Source organism: Teleopsis dalmanni, chromosome 1 (genome assembly GCF_002237135.1).
Source record: "Teleopsis dalmanni isolate 2A chromosome 1, ASM223713v2, whole genome shotgun sequence".
Lineage (NCBI taxonomy): Eukaryota > Metazoa > Arthropoda > Insecta > Diptera > Diopsidae > Teleopsis > Teleopsis dalmanni.
Window position 1 is genome coordinate 13300983 of NC_051846.1, and position 20827 is coordinate 13321809.

Below are 20827 nucleotides of genomic sequence, written 5' to 3' on the forward strand. Positions count from 1 at the left end.
ATGTTGGCATTCCGGCATTCCCAGCATTCGTCACTCCTAGTGTTATTCATTTTATACGCATATGTTGCAATTAGGCAATTCCCGATTAAAACATCAGCTACCATTCTGCAATTTTGTTCAATTTTTTTAATATCACGATAACACAGTTTTGGTGTATTTTTCATAAAATATATATATATATCAATATTTGCACATAATCTGTCGGTTTCCCACCAGCTATTTGCTTTTTTTAATATGTGCTTTTCTGCATCCATTCATTATCTGTATATATCGCGCAGAGGCCGAAGTAGTGCACTCATTTGATGCTCTACAAGCTTATAACCAATTCTAGCAATATCGAAACGATCTTATTTCCTTTTATGTCTTTATAGTCAAGAGCGCAATGTACACACAACCCACGGCTATGTATATTGCCTCCTTGAATATTTCTAGAAGATTCTCAGTATGGAGAGACTAAGTTATAGCATGCTTATTCTTCAGTTTATCTTCTTGCAATTTTTGACTAAATATAGTTAAGGTGTTTAGACTTAAATTTTAAGCGAACAGTCAAGAGTGCTAAGAGTTTAGCGAATAGTCAAAGTCTGCGAACTCAGCACCGTCTCATAAAGGTTGTGGGAACCAAGAATGGTTAAAAAATCATGTTCCACAATTAATTTCGTCCACACAGTTGCTTTTGAAATTGCCAGATGCAAATCTGATGGACTATTTCATCTGGTTCATTTTTGGAAAGCAATGTGAAGAGTGAAAAATATGCCAATATGGATGAGCTGAAGAAAGCCATTGTTCAAGAATGAGCCAAAATACCGGAAAATCATAATCGTGAAGCGTGCAACTAATTTTGTAACCGTTTGAAGGCCACAGTCAGGGCAAAAGGTGGCCACATCGAGCAAGAGTGAAAGGATTCCGAAATTTTAATTATTTCCACAAATCAATAATAAATAATTTCACACAAAAAAGATAGGGTTGCTTGAATCGCCTAACCCTGTAGTATCAAGTTACTGATTACGAGTTGTCAGTGAGATTTAATTCAAAAAATTTTAGTAAACAAAATGCATATCAAAGTAATTGCACAGTTTTTGTTTATGGTACCAGTGATTGTACTTTTTTTTGTATGAAATAAAATGTTTGACCAACTGCATTTAGTTTAACGGTTAGAAAAATCTACAGATTAATTTTCAAGCGTCCCTTGTAACAATTTCAAAAAGTTTTTAAACCCTAAAAACTTCATAACAAATCCAAAAGTTTTGCTACCTTCAACTGATATTCAAGCGCTGTTCACTTTTCAAAGTGCTCTGCACACTAAAATAAACAACATAGAAACTAGAATTAAATAAGTGAACCACTCACCAAACACGTTAACAATTTTATAAACGTTTTGGCTACAAAATTCTAAAGTTTTTACCTCGAACTAAAATTTCGAAGCTCCAACTATGCGAATAACTGAATAGTATCTACGGGAGAAAAAGTATCTGCACCTGCGAATATTTGTGTTCGTGTGCACGGAGCACGCCGGTGTGCAATATAAGCCCTAACTCAACACGTCTTACTCGTAATATGAAAAGTTTTTATCATTTTAGTTTATTTATTTTTTAGTCCTTAGAAATTAGCAAAATTATTTGACAGGTACTGAGTATGAAAATGTTTCTGAGCCAACAAGTCCTCACTATCCTTCAGCAATAAAAAGGATAAAATTAACATAATTTATGCATATTGTTATGCAAAATTATGTTCCGATAAGCAGCGACTCGTTGCTTATGCACAAAACTCGTTCCTTACAGGTGAACTTTGAATGTATAAATAAATAAATTAATTAATTAATTTTCTGCTCTATGCCAAAGACAACGTTTTTGGGCTTTAAAATACCAGCTTTAGGTGTATTCTGAAACCTCTATTAAGACATTTTATAACATATTAAATTCATGGTCGAATCCTCATATACTTTTTTATGTACTCCTAGTTTAAACATTTATACGTTAGCCCCTCAGCAGTATCCAACTGCATTTTCTGGCCCATTATTCCTTTCAGCTTCAGTTGCATGCCCTATACTGCTGCCTTCTAAGCATTTTATTAGAGGACAAGTGCTTTAATGCATTTCTTGTGAATTTTTACTGCTTCTTAAGTGCCGCAACCATTTAGTCATTATTTTGAGTATTTGCGAGCATTTGCTGGCAGTTTCTTCGAATGCCAGCTCACTTTAACCCGATTTCTGTGCTAACCGAAGTACACAAAAACCATAAAACTGAAGCTACTTAAATGGTACAGGAAATTCTGTAATATTTTTTGTCTTTTTATTTTTTTCTCCAAAAAAGTAGGTGACTCTGACTCTATTGTGCATCTGAGAACAATAATTTTAGTATTTTTACCGTACACAGTTCTGCAATTTGGAAAGCACTTTTCATAGGTAAAATGGAGCTTTGGGCGTGAAATGCACTTTCTTTCCCCTTCACTCTATTTTCTACTCTACTCTATTTTTCTATTTTTAGTGGAAAAATTCATTGCATTCTTTACATGTTAAAATGTTCTTGAATTTGGTAGCAGTTGTTTTTCCTCAATTAAAAACTTTTTGCACTGATTTCACTGCCTACACACAGAACTAAGGGAAATAAAATCAAATTCATATAAAATTTCGTGACACACAAAAGATTGCAATTGGAGCAAGAAGTTACATAAATTAATAGTCGATCTGACTTTCTTAGCCAATTTTATGGGCTTTATAGTCCTCTGTACAATGTACAACGTTTTCCGCATAAAATAATTTATGTTACCAAAGCCATTAAAGGGAAGAGATCGAAACAATGGAATACTGTGCATTATACTTACATGCTCCATTAATTTTATTTTATTTTATTTTCTCCATTTAAAATTTATGCTAATAATATTTTTCATTGAATTTGCTAAAGGAAAAACGCAAAAGTAAAGTTATTGGCCTTAATATACTTTGATAATGACTAAAAGGAAGGAAAGGAAAGGAAAAAAGATGATATTTAAAAAATTACGACCTTCATTTTAGAAGAGTCACATTAAGTGAATCGTTCAACACTTCAATGCCATGAAAAAAATCGTTGGAAGCTAAAATTACTCAGGACTATCAACTTCGTCAATATCTCAAAACGATTTGAATTTGTATTGCTAACACAACTTTATTCTAAAATTGTGGGTCCTTTCGGGAGTATCGTTAAAGTATTAATGTGGCCTCATATTCGTATTTCTAAAACTATAGAGAAACCTTGAATTTCTTTGGTTTTAATGTGGTCTGAATTTGTATTCCTAGTCTTCCTTTATTCCAGAACAGTGGTCAGAACTTAAATTTAGTTGATGTCTTAATGTAGCCTGAATTTTTATTCTTAGTCTTTTTTTAATCTAGAGTGGACAGGACTTAAATATTTTGGAATATCTTAAATTTATGTACTCTTACTGTATTCTAGAGCTATGAATCGCCACTAAACGAATTTTCAATGGAAACTTATTTATTTAAATTTTTTCCTTTATGGACCTTTATGGAAACGTAAAAATATTGTGGGTGATCTTCAATTTTTCAGCGATGTTATGAGTATTCACATGCTAATCTTCGTTAACGTTATTCATATAATTAACATTTTCGTTAATTGGTCGAAAACAGTGAGGAGGAATTTTCATATTCAAATGATCAAAATGAAACTTGTATCTCTCATTTTCGAGACTTAGAGCTGGAAAGATAGGTATGTGTAATCTATTGTTTGCGTGATTCTTATAAAGCTGTGAATTTTCTCAAATACTTAACTCATATTAATACATAAAAGTTTTAACTAAAATATCCAGTCAACTATTTTGAATTTTGTGCACTTCAAATTCAAGCATATAAGAAACCGCTCGACACTTCTTGTTTAACACCCTATATATAAGCTTGATATATATATACATTACTTTAATACAATAGATGACTTAGGTGTTTGTTATTAATATGAAATATACTATATAAATTCAAAAGCATTCAACAATACATCTATTAAAGTGTTTAAGACAGCTTCTAAAAATGTCCTCATTATAAAGTGGACGTGCTTGCTTTTTCTAGTATCATGGGAAAAAAAACCTTATAATATTAAGTTAATAACTATTTAATTTTTAGCAGTTACGAATTACTTAATTTATTATTAATTTAATATTAATAAAAAATTAAAAACAATTAAAAACAAAGAAGAAAGGGGAAAGTCAAAGTACAGCTAACAGCACTAAAAAAATGAAAGAATAATTTAAAAAAAACATTATAATACAAAAATCTTAGAAATATATATACATATGTTACTATACATTCAAATAGTTTTCAATTTCTCTGTGTTTAGGTTTTCTAAGCTTCGAGTTAATAATAATGTAGCACTTTATTCGTATTTTTAGTTAAGGATTGTCATAAAATAGCGAAGCGATAAGTGATAATCTGTTGTGCAGATGAACAACCTTAGCAACGAAAAGGCTTCATTAAATAACCTTTTCCGCAGAACTATTTGAAACTGATACGGAAGCTCAGTATCAGGAAGAGGAAACAATTTAGTTAAATTGTTACAAGTAGCTCTGGAAGTAATAATATAGGTAATATAAAAATACTAGAAAATCAAATCATTCAAAGAAGGAATATCTTAAGACAAAAACCCTAAGGTAACACAACGGATCCGCAGGGAATATACATGTAGTTTGTCGCAGACTTGCATTTATAACCTATCTTGTTAGACTATGAACTGAACTTAAGTGATGAACTTTAATTGTCTTCAAATACAATCTGTTAATCTGGCGTAGTCATAAATTCGCTTCAAAGGCGAAATACGGTTCTCAGCAGATTTTCAATTAATTCGATCTCTCGTTTGACTCTAAGAATATAGTAAAGAATTCAGAGTCCTAAGTCAACTTCTTAACATATCTGTATTTGTATCTGTATAAATGGCAAGAATTGAAATAATAAACATATTTTGATATTTATAAACATAGTCTGTGTACTAGTGATATCCCGATTAATAGTTCTTCGAAGTCATAGAATTTTAACGTACAGAAGCGCAAAACGCAATTGCGTTTACTCAATTAATGTTTTTCATTTCATTTTAAGGTTAAAGTTTTTTAATCAACTTAAAAGCAATGCCCGGGAGTCTCATTAAATATTAGTAATAAATTCTTAATGCATTTATAATAGCTTTATTCACGTAACATGTTTTTCTATGCACAATTGCATTGCCAGCGATTCGGAAGGTAATGAATGTTTACACGTGTAAAATATGTACCTTTCACGATTTCATTTCCAGCTGCGATTTGTAGTATATTAGCTTTGTAATATGCGATGTGCTATATGCGATGTGCAATGTGCGACGTGCGGCATCACGTGTTGCAACTGCAATAAAACTAAAATCAAAAAGTTGCTCAATTTGCAGTTTTAAATTAAGTTGATGAAAGTAAGGCAATAAATAGAAACTTAATCCTCATTGAGAAACACACTTGTAGATAAAAAAGCATAGCAATAATTCTGTTCAAGGGAGGGAATAATGCGCTGCCTCTGCCTCTGCCGCTGCCGCTTGCTACTCGTATTTGATCAATTGTTCAACTAATAAAAGTTTCACTTAACTCAATATGCCGTCAATTGATTTGATGATTGCTCGTGATTGAAACTCATTCATAAAATCATCCAAACGACCTGATTTCAATAAGAACGATATTCATATGTGCAATCACAATAATTTTAAAATTATTTTTATTTTAGTATAATCTGTGCAAATGTGTATTCACCTTCCCTCACTAAATAGCAGTAAATAAGCTTTGAAATTGAACATTTTTAATATTTTTTTAACCGAATCTCCTCTCTTTAGAAATCAAATCTTAAAACTGAATGGATGGATATAACCTTTCTTCATAATCTTGATGATGGTCAGGCTTGTAGTAATTGCTTTGCCAAATGATGATAGCGTCATCCTTGTTGAGTAGTCATTTTAGATCTGGGTGTATTTTACCGATTCTAGATTGAACATGCACTAAACTAAACTGAACTGTTTGAGAGTAAACACTTTGTGGTCTATATGCAAATTAGAGGTTTGTTTAAAAGCCAATGGATCTTTTATGTCTTTACTTCATTTGAGTTCATTTAGACCGGAAACAAAGTGAAGATTTTCTGATGAAGGAAATCTTAGTGATGATGGGTTCGTAAGCTGTGCATATCTTTTTAACTCTCAAAATGAATTCATTAAAAACAAAATATTCAAGAAACCTTAAATATATGATTTAATCATATATATGTGGCGCTAGAAGTACCCTTAAGCTATATAAAACTAGGGACTAAAAAGCAGAAAACTACGGAAACTATACAATTTTGAATGAAATTAAAACGGGTTGTGGTTTGATTAAGATTATTCTAGGATCACCTACTGCCTTTATAACATCAATATTGGATTTTGAAACTAGAATTTGGTCTATCTTCTACCGTTTATCGAAAGATATGCAGATATGGAAATTGTACTGGTTGCCACAATTACAGCATGTTTTAAGCTGAGACACACGCAATCGAAAATACATCCACTCATATACAGGCTAGTACAATCTGTCCTATGAATATCAGAGTCTTTTAGAAAGTCAGGAAGTCAATCAAATCCAAGACTGTGAAATTGAGGATTTGAATGAAATGTCGTCAGTGACGGACATACTAAGTTTTATCTGGAAGACCAAATGGTTTAAAAAGGCTAGAAGACTAGAAGATGACAAGGTTTAGTGTAATTCGCCTCTTCCGAACAACTTTGAAAGCATCACTATGGGCCATAAATGTCTCAGAGTGAAAGTATTGAAAGTTATATCACTACACTCTTTCTCAACCTTCCCTAACCTAACCTTATCTCCTATCAATATGAGTATCCAGATAAGATACTGTATTTATTTGAAGTGAAATAGTGATACCGTTGAGGGTAAGTGGATGACACGTCTCCTTACGTATAGTAAACGTTACATGAATGTTTTCACTTTCCGTAACACGAATTCGTCAATTAACTAACCAAGTTTCAATAAATTTGAAGTGTTCATTTTAGTTAGTATCCGGATTTTGTTGTTTGTTAACTACTCCTTAAGTAATAGACACCTTTTCTCGACCTATGGTACAAATTTGAGCGCCATCAGAGAATTAGTTTGTTTACAGCAGCTGTTCATGTGAGTGCATTTGGCGATTTTTACTAATGAAAATTTTTGTACGCGATTTTTTGATCAAACACGGCACCACTGTCATCGCTCAGGCACCATATTCACCAGATCTGGATCCGTGCGACTTTTTCCTGTTCCTGAAACTCAAATTGCCCCTTCGTGGTAAGCGTTTTGAGTCGATTGAAGCGATAAAAGACAATTCGCCGAAGGAACCAAAAGCCATACCTTCACGGGCCTACGAAAAGTGTATGGAAGATGGGTTAAGCGTTGGCATAAGTGTATCGCTTCAGAAAAAGCATATTTTGAAGGAGATAAAATAAATTTGGAATAAAATTTAAATTTGTGTGTTTTAGCAAAATGTATATTGTTTCCATTATAATCGGTACAAGTAAAAGGTGCCCTTATATAGCAGTAAAAAATATTAAAATAATTAATAATAATAGAAAGATATAATTAAATAAAATAAATATAAATATTGCACAATAGCTACCTTCAAGTTTATCTGTTGATATATGTAGTTGCTTAGAATATTAAATTCTTGACAAATTCCTTCAAATTACTATATCCATACATGTGAGTTTTCACCTTGACTGTCAATTTTCATTGTCAGATTTACTGGGTTAGTAATTAAGTACAAAACTATAAAAAAATATTTAATCAAATTACACTTTATCTTTTTGTTGCAACCTTACAACGTAGCAGAAATAGCCAAGCATCTAATTAGCATTAATGGAAACCCAGCCTGCACTGTAAACGTTGAAGTTCTTTGACACGACGAAGCACGTTTTGCATACAAATTAGCGGTTGTCAAACAATCAAATCAGCGCTTCGTACACTTGATTGCATTATTTATGTATATTTTTCACACTTACACGTCTCCCCTCTTGGTATTATATAATACTAATTAAAGCTAACGCAGATATTAAGTGTACTTATTTGTAGTTATTTGTTTAAAATTGGTATAATTATTCAAAGTATAATTATTTATTGACTTATTTACGATTTCTTCTGATTGTATGCGAAACAATATGGGTGAGCATATAGAGAGGAAAATTTGCCTTTAGTTTATTAAATATAGGAAGTTATAAACAGCACGGGTGTAGTCAAGGTATCATATGTGTTAAAGCCGTTGTCTCTATCTTCCCGAAGTATTATTTCATATAAGTTCTATATATATGAATATACCGCCCCTCCAACACAATAGGCGAAGATAGAGACTTGTTTATTTGTAGGTTATTGTAGGTAACTAATGTATGACAATGAAATCTTGAATATATAATTATATGATATAATTAAGAATAGATATTGAGCGAAACTCTAATAAATATGTCACATTTTGAATTTTTTTTCTCGTCAGTTTTTATAAAGAGAAATTCCCCATTTTTAAGCTTACAGATTGTTTGTTCATTAGTTTTTTAATTTGGTATTTAATATAAAATGAATAAAGTACTAATAAACTAATTTAACGTTACAATTTAACAGATAAATGATAGCTAATTTAATTTTTTTTTTCAATAATTATAATACAATGATTCATTATATCTGCCACAATTTTTTTCTAATATTGTTACATATCATGGACTAAAAAGGATTATTCCAATGAAATGATCAATGAATTTGAATTCAATTCAATATCTATTATTTTATTATTTGCTTTGAAGAAATTCATGGCACTAATCAGGAATTTGGCGACATTTCATTTCCGAGCGGAGATTACTCTTTATAGCTCAATAATTATTTCGAAATATTACCTCTTTAGAAGAGAGAGAGTGTGCTATATGTTTATTTTCTCTTCTCTGAGTATAGTGAAGCTATTTTTTTTACCTGCGTTATTACATCTTTTAACATATCTGTTATCGATTTTAATGTTATAGGTACCTCCTGCTCAAAAAGTACTCGGATTTTGTAAATAAAACACACAAATTTTAATTTTTTTCCAAATTTATTTTATCTCCTTCAAAATATGCTTCTTCTGAAGCGATACACTTATGCCAACGCTTAACCCAATCTTCCATACACTTTTCGTAGGCCCGTGAAGGTATGGCTTTTGGTTCCTTCAGCGAATTCTCTTTTACCGCTTCAATCGACTCAAAACGCTTACCATGAAGGGGCAATTTGAGTTTCGGGAACAGGAAAAAGTCGCACGGCGCCAGATCTGGCGAATATGGTGCCTGAGCGATGACAGTGGTGCCGTGTTTGGTCAAAAAATCGCGTACAACAAGAATCGCTAAATGCACTTGAGTTAGTCTCACATTAACAGCTGCTGTAACCAAACTAATTGACAGATGGTCCTCAAATTTATTCCATATGTCAAGAAATGGTGTCTATTACTTAAGGCGTAGTTAACAAACAACAAAATACTTTTATAAACAAAACACTAATAAATACGGATACTTTTTGAGCTGAAGGTATATAAATAGTTCGATTTTTTTTATTTTCCCCCCGTATACTGCCTACTTGCACCGCAAAGATATCTTTGATCTTGTAGGGAAGTAACTTTTTTTCCTCCAGAATACTCCTATTCTACAGTACTTCGACAATGCAATCAAGCATTGTCTTCGTATGTTAGACTTTTTAGTTTCTTGTTTTTCACTAGACCCCAGAAATGAGGCTACAGTTAGGAACGGTTCTGGGAACGGCCGGGGCTAAGTCTTAGATCCACAAAACTACGATAACGATATATTATTTGGCTACTTCCAATTCGAGAAAGAAGTACTTTTCTTCGAAGCGCGATAGTACGAAATGGACTTACAAGAACCAAACCAAACGAAACCAAGTTTTCTCTGGGTTTCAAAACTGAAAAGCGGATTTTTTAAAAATGTTACGAGTATCTTATTATTTTCCTCGCATATAAATGAAATCTATTAATTTTGTTTTTATTATGAACCAAAATTGAAAAAATATATCCGGTTTAGGAAATTGTTTAGAATTCATAAAAATACTTAACTTATTTGCTTATTTGCTTATTTACGTCGATTCAAACCAAATGTAAATAAAACTATGTATTTCATTAGCCAAAATGAAATAAATCGTCAGTATATTTGTATCTGGCGATTACTATATTCACATTGCAATTCTGGTTTGCCAAATTTTGTTAACATTTGATTTGATTTAGCATTGTTAGGCATTTCCAATATATTTTTATACACATGAGTTGATCATTTTGAAATTTATTTCTCAAATAAATTCAAATTGAAAGTCGTCGTAAAAATAACCAACATCATTGGAAATCAATGATTGCATACAAATTCGCTTACGGTAGCGATTGATATGAAAATTTACAAATTTTATTTTAAAATCTGCCAATATTCCGGGCACGTTTCAGACAGAAATTTTTGTGTCGTCAGAAGTCATTTAATGCAATGTGGGCAAGTGATTTGTGATAATTTATGGTATGTCATATATACTGAAGTACTCCTATATACATGTCCGCAGTAATAGGCCACGATTGTCGAATATATGTTAACTTATGACACCAATCAGAGTCGTCATATGTTAGAGCACAGCGTGCCAACCACCAAACTTTCCCACACTTGCATTTCTTTGGCATGGTGGGAATGGGGGGAGGGTTACTTTAACATTCGTTGCACTTGTTTTAGCCAATATTTATTATACAATAAAATATATTTTCTCCAATTTTTTCTTCTCTTCAGTCCTTTCCAAAATGTCATTGCATTTGCATTTTTCGTATCGTTAACGTCATATGCAGGCATCCATACGCATGCATAAGTGCTGATTGTAATACGGAATATATGTTCTACTCCAGTATGAGAGGAAACAGGAAATCATTCGGAAATAATATATTTATAAAATAAAAGTTATTTTATTGCAGCGATATAGCGATATTGCGATATTGCGTTTTATGCGGAACAAATCCATTGTAAAATGTATCTGCATGTGAATGAAGTACACTCAACTGATTTTAAAGTAGCAGGACGATAAATAAATCCTTTATAGCAGAACCACAATATTATGTGTATTTTTTTCTATATTAAAAAAAAAATAAAACTGTTTTTCACTTAATAAAAATTTATTGTATTTAATTTTGAAATAAAGTAATTTTAAACAGCTGCGGGAATCGTTGAAGAATTTCAATTGATGTTTTATAAGTGCGAGGTGATTAATACTCTGAAATATTTCGCAATTGAATGTAATAAAACAATCACTGTTTAAAGTACTCTGAATAAAAATAATAAAACTTAATTTATCTATCAAATAAAATTAATAACATCCCACTAAGGGCGCTACAGTTTTAAGCTATATCTGGTGGAGACATAGTTAAAAAAGAGCAACAATGACTTAGTCCCACGAATAGACTGAGATCGTCTTCACAATTTAAGGGAATTGATAACATTCAAAACATTGACTGTTCATATTGGTTTTTTGTTGTTAGTTCGGAGACATGTAGTTATAAATATAGATATACCCATGCATGCGCGTACACAGGTAGGGCCCCCTGTCCCTATTTTGAATTTTTTTGTAAACAAAATCTAATTTTCAAGTTTTCAGTGAACTAGGTGAAATATACTAGCTAATATAAGCCAAAAAGTAAAAGAAAAAAGTACTAAAGAGGGATGCTTTTGATATTATATATAATAATATCATATCAGTATATCAGCGTCCCCCCAATTTGTACGCCCATGTACATATGGATACATATATATATATTTATAACACGTTTTTTATTTGTTTTTATTATTTTTTCAAAAATTCACTGTTTTCTTGCACATCTGAATATTAACATTAATTATTATTTGGCTTCATATTATAGTTTGTAGTATTGGACCAATATAAAATATTCTATATTTTGCATTCTAGATAAGGCTAGGCATTTATGTATTAGATATCCCAAGCCTTTTCCTTGTCCAAACTAATTTTGTGCAATAGACAGCAGATTGTCTATTGTTTGATGTCGTACTATAGTTTGTGGTACTGGTCTAGTATAAAATATTTCTTTTATATTCTAGATAAGGTCGGACATTTTTACATAATATTTTACAAATTTTGATCTAATGTTGGCCATTATGTTTTCAGCAGAGGATATTCCATAAGAACTGTAATCGTATACATTAAGCGAGAGAAGGACTATTAATTTGACGAGTCACATAGGGTATACAGTACCCTATAATCATATTTGTATTGGTTGTGGCTCTGAAGAGGAACAGAAATATGCAAACTGATAGAACTGTGATCCTGCAATATTAGACACTTAATGCCTATTGGTGTTACCAAAACCTACAAGCTTCATTACAGTATTACATTTATATTTCTAATACTCTATATTTTAATTTGTTAAAACATCGTTGGTTTTAGAATTTCTTACAAATTAGATTTATTTTCATTGCTCTGCTAGACGCTTAAAAATAATTAAATAATTTTAAACTCTTAGTATATATTCTTCTCATGTTACTTGAGTTATTTATTTGTATTGTGCTTTATTCAAAAATCTCACCCTACATTTTGTAGTTAAGTCAACACACATGTCAACACACATAAATATAAGTATCTTCACCCAGTAGAAAACGGATCGATCCGTCATCGAAGACGTCTTCAAGACATGGATACATACATGAAGACCGATCGATCCAAATGTATGACGGTCTTCGAAGACACTTTCATACAAATTAGCCAAATGTCTTCAATGAATTTTTGTGTACATGTCTCGAAGACCATGTCTTGCATAACGGACGCATTCGACAGAAAGTTGTGCGCTCTTAGTGCAGTGCTCATATAATTTTTTCACCCTTTTTTTTATTTCTACTCTTTTATTGCACTCTTTAAATTTTAAATGAATTTCAATTTTCTCTTTAAATAAGTAGAAAGAAATTGTTGTATTTTGTACTTTTATTTATTTTATATAATAATTACTTACATTACATTCAAAATTAAAAGTTTTAAAAGTAAATTATAAATTTTATTATAAATTATTATAAATTTTATTAAGATATTAAAAATAAACTAGTAAAAACTAGTAAACATAGTGAAAATTAATTTAAATAATTAACTTAATATAACTTAACATATCTAAAATTAACTAAAACTAATATAAAATAATTTATAGCATTTCGCTATCATCTATTGTTGAAGTTTTATATGTTTTCAAAAGCGTTGAAAAGGATTTTGGTACAATTAAACCTTCTGATCTTAAGAGTTCTAAAATATCATTACCACAACGCCTGTTAATCCTGTGTTTTTTAAATATAACAGTTAATTTTTCACAAGTGTTTTTAGTTTTTTATTTTCAACATCCTTTGTTTCGTTTCTTAAACAACTTTCACTGGAATTATTGTCTTCAATATTAATATCAATATATTTTCCAGGAACTAAGTCACTATTTAATTTGTTTTGATTTAATTTCTTTTTTTTTTAATATTTCATAGATTAATGATTTTATTTCTTTATTTATTTTGATTTTTTTAATATTTATTTCACAAATGTTTATTCACTACACTTCAAAATTATTGCGTCACTTCATTTATAAAACATAGCGTCATCTGAGGCAAAATTCAAATACGTTGCTATGAACACTAAAAATGAGAGAGAAAGCAAAGAAAGAGTATTTACATTAATGTTTTGAGCAATTGTTTTGCAAATTTGCTTGAACATGCGGACGCGGTATCAAAGACCGTCTTGAAGACAATGTCTTCGAAGACCACTTTTTCTACTGGGCACTATTAAATAAAATTGCTGTAACAAAGCATGTACAAGTTTATGATGTAGATACATAGCTCTAACATCGTGATTAATATATACGAGTAAGAAGATCTTAACCAGTTGCTGTACATTATGCCAATTTGTCTCAACTCTATTTATAATGAGTTTTCCACCATTCCTGACAATTATTATCCTTGATTTCGATGTACACGGTTGGTAGTGCTCATTTGTAATCCCAGTCCCGCCCACTATGATACCAGCAGACGGGTAACCCTCACTACTGAATTGGTTATTCGTGCTTATTTTAGATGCACTTCTGCTGCATACAAATTTATGTTCATACGCAGTTAAGTTTTTCTTTTTAATTCATCTGTATTCAACTCATTTATTTATTTCTTGTGCTATCATCTACATAAAATAAATATAACAAAATAGTTTGTTTGGTATTTAATTTATTGCATATTGTGCAGGATAGCTTTTAAGAACTCAGTGAGTATCTGAAGTCTATACGTTGAATTTGTGAGTGATATGCGGAAGTATAAATCTGAACCTGAACTATTTATTCTATATATAAGTATATTTTAGTGTGTAATATGTTTGTAATCAGTATATTGTATTAATAATTATTTCGTAGATAGCTGTATAGATCTATTTTACTTATTAACTAGAAAATTCCGTTCAAAAGTCATATCTGATTCATATCAAGTTATGGAAAGATTTTTAGCACAGCACTACCAATTTGGCAAGTTTGCTGTATTAATAATAGCGCCGCTTTATCTCTTAATTGATTCATATAAATACATATTTATGAATATACAACATCTGTACTATACGCAATACAGTTTTTTTATCAATTTTTTAATATTTTTATATTTCTCATTATCACTTCAATTTTCGGATTGGTACTGTGTGTACTTCGAAGCAATTTGCGCGCGTCACAAATATTTAAACTAGAAAAATTTTCTGATAAAATCGTTGAAGCGGCGCAGTGGGTTTGGCCTCCCTGCCAGTCTGATTGAAGACTAATTAGCAAATTGACAAATTGCTATTTACGATTCTTCTACGTAATTCTGGTATAATTTGCGACTTTGTGGACTGTGTGAAAAAATATTTCATTTTATTGCTGTTATGCGAATTACTGTAATCTATAAACAAATCAAGTTAAAATCGGCTTCTCTTACTCACGTAAAATTGATAATAAAAATTATTTAAAAACATTTATTAAATTATCTATAAATTATTTATATTAATTTCAGTTTGCAAAAACGCTATAAAAAAATTACTCATACGCTCTGACAACAATCCAAAGCAAAATTTAAAATATTTTGCTTATTAAATGAATGCATCAACGTAATTAACGTAATTATAATTAACGTAATTATAAAAAAAATCCTATTAATTATTATTAACATGAATCAAATTCAAAACCGATAACTATATCTGCATATATATTTCTAGTGGTTCTCTCTAATGTATAATCAACAATTTTATCCGTGTCCATTATTTGTTCTCAAGTTGGTTGCGGTGTGCAATGCCACCAATGCTATCTACATATATACAATAATAATATAATTATAATATGCATATTTAATATATGTAAACATATTTATAAATTAGATTTTGTCTTATGTTGAGCCTTTTCCGAATTAGTGCATCTGGGCACTTTTACTCTATGATAGCTGGGGGGCTTCTGCGGAGTTCCACCCATCTGACTGACTAATTTGATTATTCCTCAAAATCTTCGTTATTATTCAATGATTGATCTAAGAGCCCTTTGAAGAGCCTTCGGAGAGCCTGACTTTGAGCAACTTGTAGCTTTTGGATGGTAGAATCAACAGCTTTGCTATACGCGACACACCCATAAAGCAGTGCTGATCTAATTATCTGGCTATAGATCAGCTTTCTGCTAATCGACTTTGAAGGAATGTTTATAGAATATTATTATATGATGGGTAAAAACCATAGGCTATATTTTAGACCTGATTGGTGATGTTGGAGTGACGTAAAAAGTATAAAATATTTCTTTTGTATTCTAGATAAGGCCGGACATTTTTACATACTATTTCAAAAATTTTGATCTATAACAGATATGTTCTCATTTTCTCCCAAAGTAATGTTATTCATTATATTTTCAGCAGAGGATATTCCATTAGAACTGTAGTCATATACACTAAGTGAGAGAAGGACTATAAATTTATCGAGTCACATAGGGTATACTGTACCCTATAATCATATTTGTATTGGTTGTGGCTCTCAAGGGGAACAGTAATCTGCGTTTCTAACCAAACTGATAGAACTGTGATCCTGCAATATTAGGGACTTAGTCAAATTTATTTATATATTTACTTATCAGTAATCCATAGGCTATATTTTAGACCTGATAGGTGTTGTTGGAGTCGCGTAAAAAGTAAAAACGATTTATTTAATGAAAAAAACCTTTTTATTAAATTAAAAAAAAAATATATTATTAATTTAAAAAATCAATTGACCTGTTAGATCATCCAAGTGTTGCGAAAAACAGACAAAATTTTTTATTGTCTTCTAAAAACCCAATACTCCAATCCAAAATTTTTTTAAGAAAAAAAAAGAAAGCGTGTTTTGTTTAGACTATACATTGTTTCTATTTGAAATGAGTTTATTACAACTATGTGTATAATAGCATATAGCATATATATAATTTTTGATTATTAACTATAGTAAAACCTTTGCAATTAAGCCATGTAGCGTACAAATAGTGTACCCAAGTGTGTACGACCTAAGCAAGTTAAGGCGGGATCAGCATTTTATGGTATCTGAATATATGGTATAATTAGCGAAAAAGTAACCGGCAAATACAATATTCAAACCATTGACTACCCTCAAACAATAATAGAAGTTTATGACAATTATTTACAAGATAATTATATACAGTGTTAGTTTGATCGAGCAGACTAAATTATGATTCATGTTATCAACAACATAAAAATACTATCAAAATAAGTGCAGTTAAGTTAATTAGAAGATGGGATAATTTGTTTATAACAAACAGAGCAAATGTAACATAGTGTGCATATTAAGAGAAGTCAAATACAATAATTTTTTTCTTAATCAATTCCAAACTCTTTTTTCAATATCTTACTTTAACCATAATCTATGATCATATTCCTTTAGCGGCGCCAACTTTAGGCTCGCAAGATGTAAGACATCCTAAAGGACCACAAAAACAATGTGAAAAAGATACTTCTTAAATAAACTGAAAAATCATTTAACAACCTTCTAAGTTTAGAAACAATAACCCAAACTACAATAATCGTTGATAATGGATTTTCAAATAATTTTTTTTGTTAAACAGTCGCAGCTCATAATGAATATTTCTAACAAAACACAGCATGAGTTCTTATAACGTCAATTCCGACTTTGTCAGCGTTTGAAGAGCTTTATTCTATATTAAACACAATAATTATTTTATACCTTCATATATCTAATAACATATAACATCACCACCTTTAATTGCAATCCATTTTAAAAATGTTTAATAAATGAAAAATTCAATTTTTTTTTATATTGTATGCAGATTTTTCTTTCAAAACAGATTTATAAGATTTGTCAAGATCTTTATATATATTCTTGATCAAGTCGACGAAGTTCAATTAGTCTGTTTGTCTATTTCGTTACAAACTAATTTCTCAGTTTTTAAATATAACTTTGTACACATACTTACTTTGAGAGCGGACTCTGATCATTTGGCGGACTGGCGAGAATCGAAACTCTATATCTCACAGTTGTTATATAAACTGAACAATCGGATATGAATTTTCTTTATTTTTAATTAAGATATTCAAATGAATGCGATTCAGAATGGGAGAATAGACAACATTTTATTGATTTCGGTTCAGATTGAGATATAGTTGCCATATAAACTGCTGAGTCAGACAAAGGTTTTGTTAAAAAAAAAACATTTTTATTTTCTAATGTATGTACTTAAATCTTGAAACTTAAGCATATTTTATTAAACGATTTTATTAACAATCGAAAAATCTATTTAAACTGAATATAATTTTTAATTCAACGAAAGCTCCTTTAACATGAATAGCTTACCATGAGCTTATGTATGAACAAAACATTTATAGCTGTCCTCATTGTTATTGTGTTGTTAAATATATTATTTATTATATTCTATATATGTTATTATAACATAATATATATATATATTTACTATCATTCTAATGGAACCTCAATGTAGATTAAAAATTCTGTATAAAAGTACCTAAGCTTCGCCAAAGCCAAAGCTAACTTCTTTACTTATTTAATATTAAGTTTATTTTATATTTTATACCTAATCAGTTTAAACCGCATTTCAATATATTTTTATAAAAAATTTAACCATATGTTATATAGTGAATAATCACAACTGATAATGAAATTATAAAAAGTTACCACTTTTAACGAAAAATTTTGCATTAAACGAAGAACCTCGTAGAGCTTGGTCTCGTAGGCAATCATAATTCATTTTATGGATAAATTATTCGTTGTTACTGGACAATAGCATAGAGCATAGTGGCTAGGCCTAACATATTATGTCTTACAATCGGTTGGTCTCGTATGCAAACATAATTTATTTTATGGATAAACTATTCATTGTTGTTGGACAATAGCATAGAGCATAGTGGCTAGGCCTAATATTATGTCTTACAATCGGTTGCTCTTCGACGTTGATCTCTCCTTAAAGTTGTTCGGTAAAACGAAGTCAGTCACTCGCTTTCGTCTAATCTGTACTTACGCGATATTCAAATGTAAAAGACTAACACTGGACATTTCAAGTTCAAATGCAGAACTGCATAGATGAATAGATGAAGCAATATTTTTTTACTCGTAGTAAACTTGGTGAAAAAGTGACGTTTATATTGTGAAGTTCAAGTAGTGAAGAAAAGTTTTTTGACATTCATCATTTGTGAAAATAAGTCAGTAAAAAAAAAAGGCAATGGAGTTGTTTGCGTAAGTCGTTAAATTTTTAAAAGAAAAATTTTGTCTTATTTCGCTTATAATTTTATCCATCTTTCAACGATAAAAGATGGAAAACTTTTGTTTTTCATTTTCGACACGCATTATTAAACAATTTATGGTTTTTTCTTGTATTGTTTTTGTTTTTGTTTTTGTCGCTGCTGACAATATTGGATTCGAATTATAAAACGAAGAGGAGTTTAAACTGAGGAAAAAGTTCAGTAACTTTTCGATTTTCTGAACTCTTACTCATGCACGTATTTATAAATTTTATTTTTATTTATCTGTGGAGTGAAATAATGTCTTTCTTTAACTACTTTCAAATTTATTATTTGTAATTTTTTTTTTATGTTTCCGTGTGCAATTTAAATTGCTAAATCTTTATTGTACTATTACCACAATACTTAAAAAATTATAAATCAAAGTTTATGTCCTCATCATCGTCAATATCGAACCTTTGATAAAGACTTTATTCACCTCATACTCATAAAATTATGGTATATTTTACACAACATTATGAGTTCGCCATTGTTTCATATGAAAATGGCATAATGAAAATGGCTTATAGCCTTCAATGTGCTCGAGAAAATATAAAAATAATTTAATGTTATTATTTCTCATATGACTTTGAAATTTTCTTAATGTCATGAATAATTGCATTTAACTTCTCTTAATTTGTGCTTAATAATGTAAACACAATATTAGCTTAATTATGAATGCAGAATATATTTATTTATTAACCATTTATATATAACTATTTCACAATAGAATTGCGTTGTACGCTTCGTTGCACATTAAATAAAAAGGTTTGTTTTTAATTTATTTTCACAATAAATAACTACTTAATTGCATTACCGTTTGTACCTTCTGCTCAAAAAGTACCCGGATTTTGGAAATAAAACAAATTTAAATTTTATTCCAAATTTATTTTATCTCCTTCTGAAGCCAACTCTTAACCCAATCTTCCATACACTTTTCGTAAGCCCGTGAAGGTATGGCTTTTAGTTCCTTCAGCGAATTCTCTTTTACCGATTCAATCGACTCAAAATGCTTACCAAGAAGGGGCAATTTGATTTTCGGGAACAGGAAGAAGTCGCACGGCGCCAGATCTGGCGAATATGGTGTCTGAGCGATGGCAGTGGTGCCGTGTTTGGTCAAAAAATCGCGTACAACAAGAATTTTCCATAGTAAAAATCGCTAAATGCACTTGAGGTAGTCTCACATTAACAGCTGCTGTAACCAAACTAATTGACAGATGGTCCTCAAATTTGTACCATATGTCAAGAAAGGGTGTCTATTACTTAAGGAGTAGTTAACAAACAACAAAATCCGTATACTTTTGAGCAGAAGGTATATTAATTTTCTCTGCGGTCCTTCAACAATGGCCTTAAGGATTCAAACGACGATGTCAGTCAGATATATCAAGCCCAGACAGGTTACACAGTACTTGTTGGTAATGTTGCTGATTTTTTTTTACTGAAATGCCTTCTTCTGTTCGCACAACAAATTCTAGCCAGTGTAGACGTTTAATCTATAAGCATTTGACTATATTATTGTGTCTTAGTATAGCACATACAGCACATCTTTCTATAAAGTTACGCTATTCTCCATTAATATAGAGAAACCTACTGATTTTCTGACTTTTTTTTACTGAAATGCCTTCTTCCGTTCGCACAACAAATTCTAGCCAGTGTAGACGTTTAATCTATAAGCATTTGACTATATTAATATGTCTTAATATAGCACATACAGCACATCTTTCTATAAAGTTACGCTATTCTCCATTAATATAGAGAGGCCTAATAGTGATTTTGTACAGAATTTCAAAAGCATTTGTCGTTGATCTTTATCGAGTAAAATGAGTGACCTATATAGCGTTGTTTTTGAGTACCAACTTAGACTTGCTTTCTTGATTGCGGTAGTAACATCATTTGGCAACGGTAAAATTTTACAAGACAAGTTTAATCGACAAGACAAGTTTTGATTTAATTCTTCGCTTAGTCTTGTGGCTGGTATTATTGCTGGTTTATTGTAAGGTATAACCTAAAATCTGTAAATA

At 30.6% G+C, this 20827-nt stretch overlaps 1 protein-coding gene across 4 annotated transcripts in view; it reads left to right on the forward strand.

Annotated features, from left to right (window-relative positions):
• Positions 1 to 20827, forward strand: part of LOC119667020 (zinc transporter 1) — a 43988-nt gene that overhangs the window by 12881 nt on the left and 10280 nt on the right. The window contains exon 1 of one of the 4 annotated variants that reach the window (XM_038076303.1): positions 18699 to 18762. The exons of the other annotated variants lie outside the window; for them this stretch is intronic. Coding sequence (XP_037932231.1) covers positions 18749 to 18762 — 14 coding nt within the window. The 5' untranslated portion in view covers positions 18699 to 18748. Of the gene's footprint in view, positions 1 to 18698; positions 18763 to 20827 lie in introns of those variants that run through there. 4 annotated transcript variants of the gene reach the window in all.